The 19,189-nt window shown below is 39.4% G+C and overlaps 1 protein-coding gene across 2 annotated transcripts in view; it reads left to right on the top strand.

The window, feature by feature from the left end:
- The window catches only part of KDM1A (lysine demethylase 1A), a 44,984-nt gene extending 28,628 nt beyond the window's left edge, over positions 1-16,356 (top strand). For both annotated transcript variants that reach the window (XM_075522642.1, XM_075522641.1), the window contains 11 exons: positions 866-1,008; positions 1,555-1,645; positions 2,377-2,511; positions 3,807-3,880; positions 4,558-4,669; positions 5,041-5,173; positions 6,027-6,214; positions 6,578-6,692; positions 11,231-11,358; positions 14,449-14,595; positions 15,756-16,356. In XM_075522642.1, the coding sequence (XP_075378757.1) occupies positions 866-1,008; positions 1,555-1,645; positions 2,377-2,511; positions 3,807-3,880; positions 4,558-4,669; positions 5,041-5,173; positions 6,027-6,214; positions 6,578-6,692; positions 11,231-11,358; positions 14,449-14,595; positions 15,756-15,941 (1,452 nt within the window). In that variant the 3' untranslated portion in view covers positions 15,942-16,356. The remainder of the gene's footprint in view (positions 1-865; positions 1,009-1,554; positions 1,646-2,376; positions 2,512-3,806; positions 3,881-4,557; positions 4,670-5,040; positions 5,174-6,026; positions 6,215-6,577; positions 6,693-11,230; positions 11,359-14,448; positions 14,596-15,755) is intronic.
- The last annotated feature ends 2,833 nt before the right edge of the window (positions 16,357-19,189 follow it).

Raw genomic sequence — 19,189 nt, 5'->3', positions numbered from 1 at the left:
ACACTGCAACAGGCTTTCTAGAGAGGTGATCGATGCCCCAAGCCTGTCATTGTTTGAGGCATTTGGACAACGCCCTTAATAACATGCTTTAACTTGGTCAGCCCTGAAGTGGTCAGGCAGTTCAACTACATGATTGTTGTAGGTCCCTTCCAGCTGAAATATTCTATTCTATTCTAGTCACGCTGACCATTCCAAAGATAAGTTACTGTCTGTCTACTTCACTGAGCTATGTGGAGCCTTCTAAAGCCTTGTGATTGCGTAGAGCTGTCCTACCATCACAATGGTCTTTTGTCTCGTTGGCAAGCTTCTGGGAGCTTTGACGAACATGCCTTCCAGCAAGGAAATCTTCGTGTGCCCATAAATTGGTTTGCTTTCCCCATGCAAGAGAAGTCGGTTGTTATGATTTGCTAGCTCTTGTAGCAATTTGGCCAGACATCCTGGCAAAGCGACTTTGTGTTGTACAGACCTTGGTGTCTGACGATTTGAGAGAGCTACGGGTATTAAATTTCTTTTTACAAGGGATATTCTCAGCTCCTTTTTTGTTGTATTCTTGAAGTGTCACTCTAGTTTAGGGCATGCAATACCTTTTTTTTTTTTGAGCACTGCTCTAAGAATTTATCTGCATCCTGCCTTTCTTATTCCTTTGATTTGGGGGATGGTAGCATTTTGAGTTTGTTATAAGGTGGTGTGAATTTAGACTGCACTAGAGAAGGTAATCTGTGTCATTGCTCTGGTTTCTTTTAAAATTTTCTCTGTACTACTCGAGTGTCTTGTCTCTGAGGCTTTGAGCTTTGGTGACCTATATTTCTTCTGTTTTATTTATGAATAGGTTATTAAGAAGAAAGTTTGTTCTTTTGAATCCTAGGTTCCAAAAGAGAAAGATGAAATGGTGGAGCAAGAATTTAATCGTCTGCTGGAAGCCACCTCATATCTCAGTCATCAGCTGGATTTTAATGTTCTCAATAATAAGCCTGTCTCCCTAGGTCAGGCTCTGGAGGTTGTCATACAGTAAGTGACTTCTCTCTTCATGATAGACTTTCCTATTTTGTGGAGGATTTTCCAAAAGGTAACCTGAAACCATTGTGATGCTCCTAGGGTAAGCATTACCCATTCAATACAGCTGTTTGGTCTCTGCTGAGTTCTCATTTGTGTATGCATTTCTTGTTTATTGAAGCAAAATATGCCACAGATGGTTAAAGGAGCAAACATCTTTTCTTGAAAGCTTCCTGAAAATCAGTAGTACAGTAACTGATAGTGGGTAATTGACTTAGTATGAATTGGTGTACATACAGCCCACTTATGCTACTTGAAAGCTAATGGCATTTGTAATACGCCTTTTAATAATAGTAGGTAACTTCAGACTCACGCTTTAGCTAGTCAAGTATCCCTTATTTACAGAAACTTGTATTAATTTTCTGATTGCCATACGAGTATTTACTAAAATATCCTATGATGTGCTTTTATTGCATTACACTAATTAGATTGTGATAATGAGTTTTCTTACTAACACTAGGATTTTATGCTGAACTGACTCTCACTTCTCACCTTTTCCAGATTGCAGGAGAAGCACGTGAAGGATGAGCAGATTGAACACTGGAAAAAAATTGTGAAAACACAGGAGGAATTGAAAGATCTTCTTAACAAGGTCAGATGATGACATTTAGAACAAGAGGAATAGCATTGTGTTCCTCAGAAAGTGGCAAAATGTACAAAAACTTCCATGGAAAAATATCAGAAAGTTGCCATTAATGCTGTTCTTAAACGTATCTGTTCATTTAAGACCTGCCTAGAAGCACTATGACAAAGGGGTCTCCATTTTTAAGGAGGAGCACATAAGTGATTAGGCAGAAGACCGCAAAACATAAATACGGGGGGAAAAAAGGAGAGGACAGATGGTAAACAGCATTGTATCATAGTTTCCTTTAGAGATGTTGATAATGACTGAGGCTTTTGGGTGGTTATTTTAAAATGTTTACTTTCTTTACCACAGATCTGATTTGTAGTGTAGAAACAGTGTTTTAAGCCTACTTACAATGTTTTTGGTTGTGGTAGATGACATCTTTACTTCTCCATGTAAGCTTCTCAAATTAAAAATGTCTGAGGATAGCTCTCATATCCTAAGTTATTTGCAACATATCTTGTAAGAAATCAATGATGTTGGGTTTAAGCCGTGTTGTTTTGGGGTTGGTGGTATTTATTGTGGTTTCTTGGAGGTAGAATTGCATATAAGTAACATCTGCCAAACCCAGGAAATCTCTGGTATAATGGCATAGTTTGAGATGAATATCCATTTTATACAGTAACTTGCATGAAATCTACCTTCCTTCATATTTTTTTTTCCTTTCTTTCTCCCTTTTCCTACTCCACCTGAAAAAGATGGTGAATTTAAAAGAGAAGATTAAAGAACTTCATCAACAGTACAAGGAAGCATCAGAAGTGAAGCCACCTCGGGATATTACAGCAGAGTTCCTTGTGAAAAGCAAACACAGAGATCTGACTGCGCTTTGCAAGGTAAAGGTTGACATACATATAGCACTTCAAGTCAGTGGTTTCTGAGGACTTTAGCAACCAGATAAAATTAGCCAATATAAATATTTCCACATCTCTCATTCTGATCCAGCACTCTCAAGAGAATGTGATTGATGGTAACGCTGGGTTGTAATACTGATAACAGGGCTGCATTAAGGTACCCATCTTTCATGGCTCATGATGGAGAGTATTAATGTGTTGAAGGCTCAATTTTAGGTAACAGTCTGTGCTGGCTCATGTCAGATAGCATTCAATGTTTTGAAGGCTAAATTTTGAGTCAGACTTCATCTTTAGTACTGCTGGGTCTCACAACAGTCTGGAAATAAAATCTGTATTTGAAGAGAGATGCTCTTTCTCTAAGATAAAAAAGGCATTTTCCTGAGTAAAAAGACTTTTTTTTATCCAAAGATTATAATTTACAGAGCTCTATCTTGACAAGTAGAGTTAGTCTCGTCCGTGTGTCTGTTCCCCCCCCCCCCACCCCGTGTATCTTGATGTAGAAATATGCCTTAAAAAGGAAACGTTAAAAACTATTCTTTCTACAATAGTGAAAGACACCTTGCTAACCCAGGTCAGATGGAACTAAGGATCATTTTTCAGCTACTTGTTCCACAGAAGATACATACCTTTATTTGGAAGCTCAATGTGTTTCCATATGCATAAGTAGTAGGTCTTTTATTTTGTCACCAATGAACAGCTTTATGCTCTTGTTGCTATTATTGGACACTCCAAATTATTCTGCCTTGAAGGAAAATGATTGTTGCCTTTACACCTAGATCTACTAATGTTTTTTAAAACAAACAAACAAAAACCTCTGAAAGAAGCTTGAATTAGATCATGTCTTTGCATTTTGCATGACTGCTTCTGCTTTGGAAAACTCTTATGTTCAATATTAACTATGATCTTTTAAGAGAGAAAGAAGAATAGAAATAACATTTTGTGCAATATGACAAAGCTCTCAGTACCATAGGGACCCTTAAAATACCAGGACTGTAATGGACCTTCATATTCTTCAGATCTGAGTGTTTAAATTCCTGAAATATTCGCATGCTGATCTTTTCTGCAGTGTGGCATAGGCTTCTGTATATTCGAACAGCAGGAGGGCAAAATATGCTGGATTAAATGTTTAAAAAATAAAGAACTTGATTTAGATTCCACTAAACCCATGAATTGTCCAATGATTTCTTTTGAGATTAGGTCTAGTCTGATGCTACATGATGTCTTTTAAGTCCTTTTACATGTAAACTGATTTTAATGTTTGCTTTTAATCTTATTAGGAGTATGATGAATTGGCAGAAACACAAGGAAAGCTGGAAGAGAAGTTACAGGAACTTGAAGCCAATCCACCAAGGTAAAGATACAAACTATGAAAATAAATACTCAGGAAAGCAGTGTTTTTACTACTTTGCACTGAGTTTCAAAAATGCTATTGTATGCTTTCTTTTAATTATGGTAACTCAAGGGGTTAGGAAAGTACAAACACGAAGTTTGAGCTCTCTCCATTTTAGAACTCGTCTTCTGCATTTTTAACGGCGACTTGGACAAAAAAGGTGGTTCTTAGCTAGCGTGCATTACAGTAGAAATCCTTACTGTAACCAGTACCTGATCTCAGGAAGCCTTTGAGATTTGAAATCCCCGTCAATAAGAATACTAATCCTGCTTATTTTGGCAGAATATTATTATTTTGTGCTCTGTGTGATTATACTAGGTTTTTAGTTGTCGTCTTTATACATGCTACTTAAGCCATTATTTTTTTAGTTCTAAAGTTAAGTTTCTAGCTTCACTTAGAATATTTTACATTAACTCTACTTTGAATATGTGAATTTGCCATTTTTTGATATTCAGCTTTCATGAAGGAGGTCCAAATGTTTGGAACAGAATCTTCTTGTGTTCTTTTTTTAATCTATTTCTCCACTAAGGAGAGGCTCAAACAAAAAAGATTGTGAATAAATTTTCAAAAGTAATGCATTTGCAACATCCTACTCTACCAAACTAAATGTCTTTGTATTATGTTTTCTTTTTTTCTAGTGATGTTTATCTGTCGTCAAGAGACAGGCAAATACTCGACTGGCATTTTGCAAACCTAGAATTTGCTAATGCTACACCCCTATCTACACTTTCACTGAAGCACTGGGACCAGGTAGCTAATTAATGGATTCATTCAGCAATACACTAAAAACTTAAGCTATATTTATTTCATTCTCTATGTTAACAGTTTCTAAACACTTAAGTGCTGTCTGCTTTTATGCAGATACTGAGCATGATTATTTGCTAATGAAATTCCAGACAGCTTTTTGTTAGTGCTGAAACAATCTCTAATAACGCTGTCTAGTGAAAGTTCCTGTACTTACTACTTGACTAATAAACAGAAAGGGTTTCAAATTTATTCAACTTGCTCTTTGAAAAAAAGGGTTTGAAAAAATTTTGCCATTGTGTAGAGCTGCTGATTATTTTCTATTGAATTATGTGATTTCATTATAAATGCATGCTTTTTATGCATCTTCATTTTAGGATGATGACTTTGAATTCACAGGCAGTCACTTGACTGTGAGGAATGGATATTCCTGTGTGCCTGTAGCCTTGGCAGAAGGGTTGGATATTAAATTAAACACAGCAGTTCGACAGGTTCGCTATACAGCATCAGGTAAAGGAAACCACCTCCTCCAGAAAACTGCTCTGAGGGAGTATGATCATAGAAATGAGATTTCAGTGCTTCTGGAAGCAGACGTGAAGATTGATCTCATAAAAACCCTCCCATTACATGTTTTGGGTTAGATAAACAGCCACATTTCTTAGTTTGATTAATTGTGTAGGAAGCTGTTAGAGATTTATTAATATTTAATGTTTTTTGCTTATTTCTGTGGCTTGTTTGACACCATCCCTTTCAGTTGTATTTACTGATTCACAAGTTCACATTCATTCTCCCATTCCTTTATTTAATTGATTGAAGCGTCTGGAGTAAGAGGTCTTGGACTGCTTAAGACTTGGTGCCACAGGATCTGGTATTAGAAGTATAAATGAATGTAATATGGACTCAAAGAAATGGAAGGAGTATATCTTTTTGGTTTTCTTCAAAACGTTGGGCTCAGGAAACTGTCAACTGGGAGAGCAACTCAATGAGAGGCTCGCTCTCTACTTGCTATTTATTAATGCATCTATTTAAATATAATTTCCTGGCCTAGATGAACCTTTAGGCTTATGCCAGTATGGCCATTTTCAGATGCTGTGTGAATTACACTTTCTGGAATTGAGCTATGTGGCCAATAACGTTCACTTGCCTACAAGTTAAGTAATTGTTAGTGTAAAGCTGTCTCCATATTTTCTGAAATATTCATTTCAGAAATTTTCTGAATATTTCATTTCAATATTTTCTGAATATTTCATTTCATGAAATATTTTCTGATGTGGATATGTTTTCATGGTACTTCCTTTAATTTTTAATCCAATGCTCTTGCCTCCTGGCCTATTAAATGATTGTTTTTCTCTTCCCTTTCCAGGCTGTGAAGTGATAGCTGTAAATACCCGATCTACTAGCCAGACTTTCATTTACAAATGTGATGCTGTGCTGTGTACTCTTCCCTTGGGAGTATTGAAACAGCAGCCTCCAGCAGTACAGTTTGTGCCACCTCTTCCTGAGTGGAAAACTTCTGCAGTGCAGCGTATGGGATTTGGCAATCTTAACAAGGTGACTTGGTCATTGAGGGAACTGCAGCAGATCAGGGGTAGCAATAGGTAGAATCTGAAATGTGTATGGAATATGTATGGTGGATGAGAGGAAGAACATTTTTTCCACTGCTGTTTTGCTAGATTTTGATGCTGAAAATTATCTGAAGATCTGTAAGGACCTCTTCTCTATTTCCCACAAAATTTTTGAATAGTTAAATTTCAGAAGTAGGTTGACTCAATATGTCTGCTGTAGCTTGTTAACCTGCAAATTTTAAAGTATGAGAGCATACTAACCTATGGAAGGCAGTATAGGTATACACCTTTCTGTATTTTTTTTTTTTTCTGTGTGCTCTTCCTAACTGTTGATTCTTTTTTTTTCTAGGTTGTGTTGTGTTTTGATCGTGTTTTCTGGGATCCAAGCGTCAATTTGTTTGGTCATGTTGGTAGCACTACTGCAAGCAGAGGAGAACTTTTCCTGTTTTGGAACCTGTACAAAGGTAGCTGTGGTGCACGTCTACTTTTGCCAGTGTCTTATTTGTGTAGTTTCAGATCTAGAAAAGAGCACTTTTTAAGATGCTGTTAGTGTTCACATATGGATATGATAAGAAGATAGTATTTGTAGGAACACAAATGGAAGCAGAGAGCACCACTGACTTGCAAAGGATTCTGTAGTAAATTAGGGTAGAACATGGACAACTATGCATTTAATAATGCTGAACTCCAGGCTATGTCTGTTAAATTGCATTGCTACCTATCTACTGTAACACTTGCATCTTTATATAGGCTACTTTATTGTCTTGCACCTTGATGAAGTTGTCCTGTGACTTACTCAGTGTTATCTTGGTTGCTTCTATTAAGCATCTATTTAGTTGCCACTGGTATTCTGCAAAACTTAACTTTTTGATTTTTGTTGTGCTGTATTAAGGAAAAAAAACCAAAACCCTAATCTAACATGTTTATATAGTATTTCAGAAATACAGCAAATCATGTGTGCTCTGTTTGCCGAAGAGCAGTGTTGTCTTAGTTACGTATTTACTTTGTCAGGAGAACGTATTGAGTTCTCCAAGAAAAGGGTGATTTGTCTTTGCAGCATTTCTGAATTAAAAGCTGTTTCTTAGTTCGTAAGTCTCTTTGAAATTGAGTTTCTGGCCGCATGGAACATTGTTTGAGGTCTTCCCCTCTTTCACTGAGCTTCTCATGCAAATGGGACTGGCATCCAGTTTAATCTTAGTTTTGAAAACCTCAGCTTCCTGGATGTTTTTCAAGTTGAACTGACAGTTTGAAACCAGACCTCTTTCATGGGGCTGTCTGTCTAATCTGGGATGGTTTGATATCTGTAGACGAGCCCCTTTCATCTGCGACCTCAAGTCCTTTCCGGTACGGGTGACTTTGCTGCCCTGGATTTCAAACCTAAGTGTCTAGGAACTAAGCAAGATAAATTACATTTTTTTCAGATGTAAGGAGTGCTATTGACTTTGTATTCTCTTATGTGGCTGAGTTGCAGAACTCGATGCTTGTAGGTTATCCTGCTTCAATTTCTGAGGGGGGTGCAGCACAGCCTTTACAGAGTATTGAAGACTCAGATTTCAGTGGAGCAGACTAGAGGCTTTGTGATAGCTCCGTTCCTCTTGCTGAGCATTACCGTTCCAGCTTGATGAGCTACAGGCCCAACTGTATGGTTACCCTAGAGGAAAGGCAAGCTGTGGTGTCTCCAGTTTGTTGAATGGGTGACCTTGTTTCCTGTTTTGAGCAGCAAAGCAGCTATGACTGTAGACCGTGGGTCTCAGACTGACAGATAATTTTAGAACTCCTCTTTAGAAAATGCTTAACTAGGCAAAAGGTATTGCTCTGCCTGTTTCTACAGCTGGACTTTGCCATTAGTAGTTTTGTTTTATCTGCAGCTGTTGTCTGCCACAAGAGGTTGTCAGAAGATATTTTCAGTAAGCATACTGGTTTTGTTCATTGCCATTTATCATACTAAAAGCAAAGGTGTATATACAGTGAGCAATATTAAATGAGTTATTTTTATTGCAGATGACTGTTTAAAGTACCAGTGGGTTTTCTTCCACTCTGTCATGGGCAGGCCAGATTTTTCTTTTAACTGCAGAAAATCGCTGCACAAGGAAGGTGCCTTTCTAGGGTATTAATCGTTAAAATGTTTGATAAGACTTGACTGGAGAAATACAGGTAATGAGCCTTGGATAACAAGGCTGTTTGTGTATCTGCTTTTGTGGCTTTAAGATGGCTCTATTACATACTTAACAAGTAGCGTTGGTGTTTTGGTTTAGATGGAAGGACCATCTCACTCACAAAGGTTTTGCTGCTAGATGTAAAACCTTCCTTCTCATGAAAATAGGCAGAGCGCACAGAAGCAAAATAGAAATGCAATAAAATCCTATGCCAAAGCACAAGTCAGATGGCTGAAATAAAAAAAATCAATTACCATTTCTCGTGGATAGTTAGGTGGCAGTTAACGTGATTACACTGTGAAATACTAAAGCAGACCTGACTGAACTTGTGAAGCTGTTATTTATTTCTGTCATATTCTGTATTTCTGTAGCCATAGCATTTTGGGCAGAGATTATTTAAACTGAACAGATTGGAGATTAATTATTAATCCAGAAACAAAAAAACTAGAAGTATCACAGCACCTGCTGTTATCAGCTCTGTGGAAGTTCTTTAAAGGTCTTGTGTGGGCAGAGACCAACTGGTCTCTGAGAAGTGTTTAAAGATAGGTGGGTGAATGGAATGAAACTCAGATGAAAAGACTGCACGTGTTTGTACTCCTGTTGGGTGACCTGTTTTAGCTCAGACAGGAATCCTCCTAGTGGTTTAAGTATAGTTCAGGTAATGACTGCTGAGAAAATGTGTAGCCTCAGGAATGCTGCATGTCCCGGAGCAGCTGGCCTGTGCTGTTGGTGCCTCTTGCTCCGCCATGCTGTTGGATTATTGTCGTAGCTGCGTAGACACACTTTAAAATGGAGAGACTCCATCAGCACAGGGCAGAGGAACTCCTAGCAGAAATGCTCAGTGTTTTCTGGAAGTCCAATGACATTTCAGTCTCTGTTTTCTTGCCTGGCTCTTCTGTTTTTCCTAGAGACGTGATGAAAAAGATGAGGCCCTCTGTCATAGTTTTGTGGTTACTCACTCATCTCTGGCTAAACCACGTTCTCTGCTTCCTGTTTGGTATCAAGGCTCTGTAAACATCACTGCCTCAAGGAGAGAATTTTTTGTGGAGCAGTGACACATGCTCATCATGCAGGAAGCTTTTCTGAGCAGCAGTTGGGTATTTGCATAGCAAAATAGTCACTGTTCTGCTACAGCCTTGTGGCTTGCTGTTACAGTTCTGAATTAATCCAGGTGACTGAATAACATTTTCAGGTCTGGATAAAAATGCTTACAAAACAGGGTCTCGTGCCTGGAAAGGCAGGATTTCCATAAAAATATTTTGGGGTTGTCTGAATACAAGTTTAATGAACAAATTCACTGGAAGCTGTGTTTTGAATATGTAGTTGTTCCATCAAGAAAAAATGTGTTGACTGAATAATTGCTGAAGAGTTCAGGGATCTCATTGTGTCAAGGATGGCAAACTAGAAAAAACTTTGCTGCTGAAATTATTAAAAAAAAAAAATTCCCAATGCCTATGGATGATAGGAAACCACTTTTTTGTTCTTTCCTTCAATTGTTGGAAAGACTAGGCTTAATCTTTCAGAAAATGGAGTTTAACTAGAGGAGCAATCTTGTATCTTTTTTGTCTAATAAACTGCTTCTAGTCCCAGAGGTCCTGCGTATTGAGGTGTCTTAATTGTATCTTGAGTAGTGTAATTATCTTTGTAGTAATAACAGCCTTACTAGTCTAACTTCTTCAGAATTTCAAAGAGTTTTGTTTTTAACCAGAATATATTATTGGGTCTTCCAGCCTGTATATTGCAACTGAACTTCCGTCAGTTTTCTTTAAAGAGCAGTAACTTGATGGGAATGTATACCAGGAGATCTCAGAATATACCAGGATATAAGGAATTCACTAATCATTTTCGAAACCTGTACAAAAGTTAAAGCCAAATTTTTAACAAGGACTTTATTTTCTATTTCAATATGCTTGACATCTGTTTCTAGCTGTAGTGTTTCCTTTGCTAAATTTAGGAGTTCATAAGTATCTCCAGGAGGAGAAAGATCAACTGAGAGAGTTTTCATTAAGTAACCGTGCTCAGGTCTGAGTCACTTCTTGTAAATGCATGTTTCTTGCCATTGGGTTATTGTGGTAGCTCTTCAATACTTACCTAAGGTTTTCCTTGAATTTGTGACTACCAAAAATGTATGGTTTGTCTTACCATAGCTGGTCAGAGGTAAAATGACCTCATCTATTTGTTTGTATATCCTATAATCACATTAACACTCTTCACCACAGCATCACATGGGCAGCTGAGTTATTTCATATCTGTCCTTTTGACAGATATTCTGAAAATTCTTCTCAGAATTGCTGCTTTTCTGGATATTGTTCTATTGTTCATAGTTTCCACTCCATTGAGATTATTTAATGTGAATGTGCATTGGTAATGAAGAAATCTAGATACTTTGAGTGAAGTACTTATACAGGTAACTTAACTGCTATGCTGATGTTAATCGTACCTAAATTAGATTGTTTGGAAGGTATTGAGTTCCCTTAAATGTAGCACAGATGACTGTTAAATCCCAGTGGAAACTCCTATGTCAAACAAGTGATGTCTTCACTAAAGAAAACCTTTCCTTTCTTCTACATGCTGTACTTCCTAATGTGTGTATTTAATTTTTAATACATCAGTTCTCTTGATAATTCTAAACGGTACCATAGCATATATTAATTCATTTTCCTTTTGGTGATTTGACATGATGGTGGAAGATTTAGGACTACTTTTGTTGGGTTTGTTTAGTTTTTAACCTCATGACTTAGCTGCAGATCCACGCCTATTCAAGTCCAACTTGTCTGATTAAAATGTTCAATTTCAATAATTCAATTGTTTTTTCTCTCTCCTTCCCCACCCTCCCCCGCCCCCAGCACCAATTTTGTTGGCCTTGGTAGCAGGAGAAGCAGCAGGGATCATGGAAAATATCAGTGATGATGTCATTGTTGGACGGTGCCTTGCCATCCTCAAAGGCATATTTGGTAGCAGCGCTGTGCCACAGGTTAGTACAGACAGCATCTTTGGGTAACTTCTCTGTACTTCAGGAAGTACTACAATTCTCAGTAGCTTGGCCGCAGTATTGAGCTGTTTGGTATATGTACCACCTTTTGGTCGTTCAGGGTTTTTTGGGAGGAGGGGTTGTTTGTGGGTTTGGAGTTTTTTGGTGGTTGGTTTTTTTGTTTATTTGTTTGGAGAAGATTGTCTTAGACTGAGTAAGACTTTTCCAGAGTGTCAAATACTTCAGTTAATTTTCTACCTTTTACGTTTCTGGGGTTACAGCAGAGCTGTCCATGGCTAGTGACAGCACTGCTTAGATACTCCCTGCCATGTTCTGCACCTTCTCTAAAGTACAGTAAAGCTCTTGACCAGTGCACTCCACAAAGAAACTGGTTTGGCTGGAAAATAACTGAAGGGGGAGGAAGGGAGTAAAGGCAATCTTTAATCTGGATCAGTTCCCTGTGCAGCTAGCCAACGGTTATTTAGGCACAATAAGTGTAAAAGGCATGGTTAGTGAAGGGAGAGCTTAGAAAATACTTTAATATTACTCAAAAAAAAAAAAAAAAAAGAAGCTTGTGTCCTTAGGACATCAATTTGAAAAGTCTTATAGCTGTTCAACCTACAGTGTGTGTGACTTAGTTGAATACTCGGTCTGTTCTCCTAACAGGCAGCATGGAAGCAGTTCTTACAAATGGCATTGGTTGTAAATAAATAGCTCTGCTCCACTGGGATTTCTATATAGTAAAGTAATAGAAAAAATATATGGTAACTTTAATATACCAGTCTTCTCTGAGCATTTGGCCAGGCGTAAATTGGACTGTTTACTTGTTTACTTGCTTGGTATTTCATGTGAGGAATAGATTCACTTTGTCATCTTTATTGTAGAATAGTTGTAGAGCTCTTTTTCTGAACACAGCTTTATCATCCCCAGTATTTTACTGCTATCTATATGATGGACAAATCCTCACAGCTGACTGTAAGCATGGATTTTTAATTAATGAGTGGATCTGATATTTTGGAAATGCTCAATGAGTTGAATTTTACCTCTCAGACTGGAGAACACAAGAGAAGGAAACCCCAGGCTTGCCTTTCTGATAAATCCACAGCTCCTTCTCTGAACTGCCAGAGGACAATTTCACTTCCTAATGAGCTCTCTCTCTGAGCTCTCCTGTCTACAGGTGCTGTAGAAATCATATAGTGTGTAGATGTCACTCTAGAGTGAACCAGGAGGAAGGGAAAAGGGAAAAACAGGGAAGCAGAAAACTTAAACAAAAGCAACACTTCATTGGAATGTGAGCCATCCTCCTCGTTCTTGTGCTGCTTCTTGTAACTGTCTTATTTTCTCTTTCTTGTTTGGTTTTCATTTCCCGAAGATAGATATAACCACTTTTTACCCCTGCTGTTCTTCAACACATGGAAACTTTTTCAGCCTTGCTGTGCAACTAACCTCTGCAAGCTCCATGTCCTCTGTAGAGTAGGATTCCAGTTTTGTACTACTTCCATTGTAGTATGTGTTTTATCCTCTAACCATCCCTCTCCTTGTTCATAGGGAATCCTAATTACAGCCTTTGCTTGTCAGGATGAAAATAAAAGTTGACTCATACACGTATGTGGGTATGTGGGCACGTGAACACCACAGTTGCTGTTTGGACTGGTGCAGTCTCAGTATTGGGGAACCAGTACTTTCATATTCTGCTCTACAATTGTGTCTGGGTTAGCTGTACCTTCAAAACTACCTCAATGAAGTAAAATTTCTATCTGGCTTTATTCCCTGTTAGACTGCAATGCTTCATGTGATTACTAGAGAGAATTACAAAATTTATTAAATGCCTCAAAGTTTTCTTTGTCAGACATACATGTGATAACATACAGTGCTGTCACAGTGGTCTCCATCCAACAAGGAGGGAAATGTGAGGTTATTTTTTTCTCAGGAAGCAGTCAATATATGAGGGCTGGCTCATCACTCAGTTTCTTACCTTTTGGATAAAAAGGTGCTGAAGATTGTGGTGAGGAATTTTCTCAATTAAGTCATCAGACCATATTGGGAAATGTGGTCTCCAACCCGCAGTGGTGTCTTACACCTTGGAACATGGCCACAGTCCTCTGTGGCCTTTCCACAGACTCAGCAGAAGTCCAGCTGCATATAGTCCAGCTGAGGCCAGCCTCAAGGAGATCATCTCAGGTCTGGTGGTGTTGGGGTCCAGGAGACTTCCCTTGCCATGATGTGGTACGGTGCCTGCTGGACTGGTTTCTGAATAACACCCTTGCCAGATAGAGCCTCTTCCTCTTCCTTTGTGGGAAGGTCTGTTCAAGTGGGAACAATTCCATGAAATATCTTCATGCCCAAGGAGAGGAGATGAGATTCCTGTCTTGATGTTTGCATTTTTACAGGGTATGATTCCTGTTAAAACTCAGTTACGCATTTGGACAGAGTCTGGGCTATTTTAAGATTCACACCCATCACTTTTCAATGTCTGCAAGGTTATGAAGATGTCCCATTTTCTCTTGACTGCTGTCATGCCTTAGAGTGGTACTGGTTTGAGTCCTGGTGATGCTCTCACTGTTGCATCTTTCAGTGGAATATCTTTCATCATGACCATTACGTTGGCAAACCAGATAGATTGGAGAAATATACATGTTTGTGCAGGTGCCCTTCATGCAGTCGTTTTCCCAGATGGTTACAGACCTTACATAGGCCTATATCATAGTCAAATCAGAAGAGATACTCAGATGAGCCATGGCTGAAAGAAAGTAAAGGAGTAGGAAGTGTGCATTGTCATTATGTTGATAATAGGAGAAGAAACAGAGCAAACAGTACATAGCGTGCACGTACAGCTGACTACAAAGTTTGAGTTCCAGTGCGGAAGCTATGTGCAGTAGGTTCTGGTAATACTGGAAAGAATTAAGGTATTGCCACCAAAGAGAAGTTATTTACCTTAGTATGTGTTATCATGGAATATAAACTTGGAGTTCCACCATTAAGATTAGCCTAAGGACTGTGTGTCTTTTATTCTTGCAATTTGCATCTTTTGTATTTTGCATTAACTGTAGAACTTGTACTGTGTCAACAACTGAAGTTTCTGTCTTGTCTCAGCCTAAAGAGACTGTGGTGTCCCGCTGGCGTGCTGACCCCTGGGCCCGGGGATCATACTCCTATGTAGCAGCTGGATCTTCTGGAAATGACTATGATTTGATGGCTCAGCCAATTACTCCAGGGCCAGCCATTCCAGGTGCTCCTCAGGTGAGAGGTGGCTCAATTCATTTTAGAAAAACCTCAAAACAGGATTATTTTTCTAAGTAAATTGCATATATATCTAAACACAAGTTCAGATAACATGCATCTTCTGATGAATGATTAGAACTTGTAAAATAATTCAGTTTTCCATCCATGAATTCTGCCTTCCTAGGTTTGGTGTCATTTGTTTACTAGAAAAAGCATGTTTTTATTCAGAAAGTCAATTTGGTAATGTCTGAACAGAGTATTATAATATTATACATTTATTGTGTTTCATACTCCATATTTATGTTGTTCATCACCATATTTAAGTGAATTGTAGTGATTTGAAAGAGGGTGAAGGCCAGAGTGAGAGGAACAGGAATCAAAAGGTCTCTCCCAAACTGGCAGCGAACACAATGAAGGCATAAGTCATCTCCAGTTCACTTTGAGAGGATAAAGTTTTGAAAGCAATAGCCATTCTGAAAGCACTAGCAGAGAAGGATGTATGGGTTTGGTTTTATTTAGGTTCTTTTCTGGTGATCCAAGTCATTAGTGAACATAGCTATGGATAAAATGATTCTCTGCAGAGTATAATATGTGAAAGTCTGTTTTTCTCCTACTTTTTGTTATACTGTCAATAGTTGTTTTAGGTCTCAGTTTAAAGAGAAACTGCTAATTTAAGTGAATTGCTGAAGTTTTTGTTTGCTTACTGTGCTAGAGTTCATGTCCCAGGCTCAGAAACCATCATTCTTCTTAAACGTGTTTAACAGTTTTGCTGTAGAGTTGTGGATACAGCATTTGAATGCTTTTTCGGTATACAGCTGGGGATGTTAATCTCCCCTACTTACGTGGTTCTGAAAGTATTGTTTTTCAAGTAGAGATTTATTATCTTTGTATCAAAGCAAAGATATTGGCAAATAATTGCAAAATATTTCCTCATATTACAGTCATTACAAACATGAAACCCTCCTGTGAAACGAAAGGTGTATATAAAGATTTTATTGGTAATTTGTAGGACAGGTTAAAATATTTTTAATATAGACTATTTTATATGCACCACCTTCATGTTAATGGAGACTGTGGTGTGATTAGAGGACTTTTAACATTATTCTTAAAGTATCCGTTTGCTGCAGAATCTGAAAGAACATGAACAATCCTTAACAGTGTTCTCTGTTCCCCCCTAGCCCATTCCTCGCCTGTTTTTTGCGGGAGAACATACAATTCGCAACTACCCTGCAACTGTTCATGGTGCTTTACTGAGTGGACTGAGAGAAGCCGGTCGCATTGCAGACCAGTTTCTTGGGGCCATGTATACTTTGCCTCGCCAGCCTACGCCTGGGGTCCCTCCACAACAAGCTACCGGCATGTAAGAAAAGTAGAAGGTATCAGAAGAGGAGTGCCAAGACCACAGTGCTGCTGTTGTCGACTCTTTGGGATGAAGATATTAACGTAGTCTGTAACAGTATCTGCTGAAAGGACTCAGCCATGAGTTACTGTATAATACTTCATTAGAATGGCCTTACAAAAACTTATCTAGTTTTTGGCTTGGCATCCTTTTACAAAATCTCTTACAGTTGTTTGAAGTGTCAGTGTATGCAAAATCCTTTACTACCAAGCTGGTCAGGGACTTTTTTGGCTGCAGATACTTTTTGAAAGTTAAGCTTATAGCTGGAGGCTTTTCAGGTTTTTTTTCTACCTATACGTGTATTTACAATTTGGTAATTGCACAAGGCCCTCTAGAAGCTGGTTGCTACAAATAGTAGCTTAGTGTAGAATGTATGTAAACTTCTTTGTTGTTGTTGTTGGGTTTTTTATTGTTTTGTTTTGAAGAATAATATTTTTTGACTAATTCTATTCTTATCTGGCATTTGAGAATTTGGTGCAACTGTTTCCCTACCAGTAACAGCAAATCACACCCCTCCAAAATGGTCCATTGGCTGCTACACCACATGCATCCTGTTTTAGAAGGAAAGCTGGTATCACTAAGTGTGCACTAAGCACACTGCTTTGTTAAATACTTTCAACAAAAGAGATCATCAGAACTGGATATTTGTAAGTTAAAAACTAGAAATGTTAGTTGTATTTGTTTCTATAGAAACAGTTGCCTAGACAGTAAGTTGGCTGAAGGACCTCTTGACTTCTGCCCACTGCAGGTCGGCACTCTGTGTACCTTTTGGTTTCATTTCTGCAAGGTTGATGAGATGATGTTGCAGCTGCCATTGGTATGCTTCTGAAAATCACTTCAGTTTGGCCACTTTCCCAAATATTTTCCTCCTTATTAATTCAGCGCATAAAGCCTTCCTTTCATTGCACAGAGCAGTCTTATTTAAACATTTAGGTCCTTTTTCCCTCTCCTGCTTTCCCCATGTAGCATTAGACTTTTCTTATTTCTTCCAACTTTTCTCATCCTCCTCTTTCTACAGTTTACTTCTGTCTCATCTAACCATGGTCTCTGTCCACACTGTTTTTTCTACTTTTCAGTTTTTCTGTTCTCACTGTCTCTGACCCCATGTCTGTACATGTGCATTCTGTCCCAACTTCCTTCTGTCCTTGCACCTCCTGTTCTGGTAGAGAACTGGTACCTCCTCTTGTTCCATGCTCATCCCTCTACAATTACATTGCCCACACTTCTTCCTGAAGAAAATACACACACAACCATGACTGCAGCCCCTACTTGTTTATAGCTAGCTGTGTTGTCTTTGGCCACAGACCCTCCATCTTCTAGCATCGGTGCTTCTACTGTTTTCTTGTGTCTCATTCTTAGTAGCTGGAAATCATTCTTCCTCCTGACTATGTCTATTATCTTCTGGTTGCTTTCTGATTAGATGTTGAAGTCTGTGAGGGTGTATCTCCATAGGCTCCATAGGCAGTCCTTCTGACAAGCTGTGAGAAAGGAGAGAGCTCTGATGTGGCGGGGTAGTACTCTGTCAGGGGGCACAGACTTGAGGTGACAAGGACTAAGCCCATTTGAAGTGGCTGGATTTGGTGTCAGGGGGGACCCTCTCTCCCGAACCTCTGTCTAAATTAGTGCTGCTTTCCTCCTATCTCTAACTTTGCAAATGTTGTTGCTACTTGAGCCCTTTATTGAAAGGGATGCTCCTCAGCAACACTACTCATCCTCGCTTTCCCTTCCAGGGAACAAGACAGGCTTTGTGATGGTTGGTTAGAAAACTGCCACTGAAGTGGGGCAGGAATTGGAAGCCCAGCAGGGCATCAAGGAGAGGTGTCCAGGGGGTGACTGAGAATAAATAGAGTAATTTGAGACTCAAGACTCCCTGCCTTATGTTCAGGTAAAAGCCTATCAGCACCACTACCCAGAGAAATCCTGTTCTGGGATGAGAGGTGTGACAGGCCTGTAAAATCCACCAACAGCTGATCTAGTCTGACTGAAGATGGGAAAAGGATCTGAGAATTGGGGTGCTATTCTGTACCACGGTGCTCAAGTTCTGTAACCAGGCTTCCAGCCTCTGTGGGTCTCCATATTTGTGGGGTGGTTTGCTATTGAGATTAGTGACGGTGCTGTCTCTCACCGTGAGGACTGTCATCCCACTTGCTCTAGCAAAGTGTCAAAAACTCAGGAAAGCACTTCTGGCTGACTGGAAAACAAAATAGTCCTCAACTTAACAGAGCCCAATGGTGTCTTTTCCAGACAAATATCAAGCCACTTCTCCATCAGCCTATTAATGTTACTTTCAGCTGCTTTGTTCTGCTTTATGTTTGTTCTGACTGAGATTTAGCAGATTATTCAGCAGGCTAATTCTGTCAACACGCAGTAATTTGTCGAAGACATTCAATGTAAACAAACTTCCTTTTGCACATTGCCCTTGGTTTGACTGAGTGGGGCTAATCTTTCACCTGACGACCAGACTGTCCTGTTTGCCTTTTCAAAAAGACATCTGAAAACTATGGTGACCACTGAAATAAGAAGATGGAGATGAAGCCCTGACAGTTCCCACCCTTTTTGAAGGTGTGCCAGGAGTTGGTGGGTGTTAGCTGATGGTGGTGATGGGCATGAGCAAAGGAATGGGAATGCCAGGAGAGACGAGGAGGCCCTGTGATTTGATGTAGCCTGTTCGTTGCTTTCAGGGTCTTCACTGGAAGATGAAGACCATGATCTGTGGCCTACTGCACCCTGCCCTCTCCGTTGTCTCTGGGGTCTCTGGACTTACTCCTCAGCCAGTCTCTGCTAACAAGGCCTAGTAGGTATTAGAGAGTGAGCAGCGCAGAGTACTTTAAGCTCTTAGGGGTGTTTGAGGCTCAGCGAAGACACAGATAAGGCTGTGCAGCAAGTTGCTGGACACCTCAGACCTGCTGTGCTGCAGCTCCTGCCCTGCATGGCCCAGTTTCTCGTAGTCAGTGGCATTGGTGCACCCTAAGCAGAGGGAAACAGTGGTTTGGTGAAAGTCAAAGACTTCTCCCTTTGTTCTGGTTGTATCCTGTGGAATTGCTGGGATGGAGGGGGGAGCTTGGGGGGAAGTGGTATCACCCCAAGGCCAGCTGGAGCTTGCAGACCTGGAAAAGGTGGCCTGAGCACGTAGTGATAAGTCAACTTAGTGTTGGGATTCAGCTCTGCCAGGCCACATGGTGAAACTTCCATTGTTTGTCCAGGAGCAGGATG

The sequence above is a fragment of the Mycteria americana genome, chromosome 21, assembly GCF_035582795.1.
Source record: "Mycteria americana isolate JAX WOST 10 ecotype Jacksonville Zoo and Gardens chromosome 21, USCA_MyAme_1.0, whole genome shotgun sequence".
NCBI lineage: Eukaryota > Metazoa > Chordata > Aves > Ciconiiformes > Ciconiidae > Mycteria > Mycteria americana.
The sequence above is the reverse complement of the archived record's forward strand: the minus strand, read 5'-3'. Positions and strand labels throughout refer to the sequence as shown.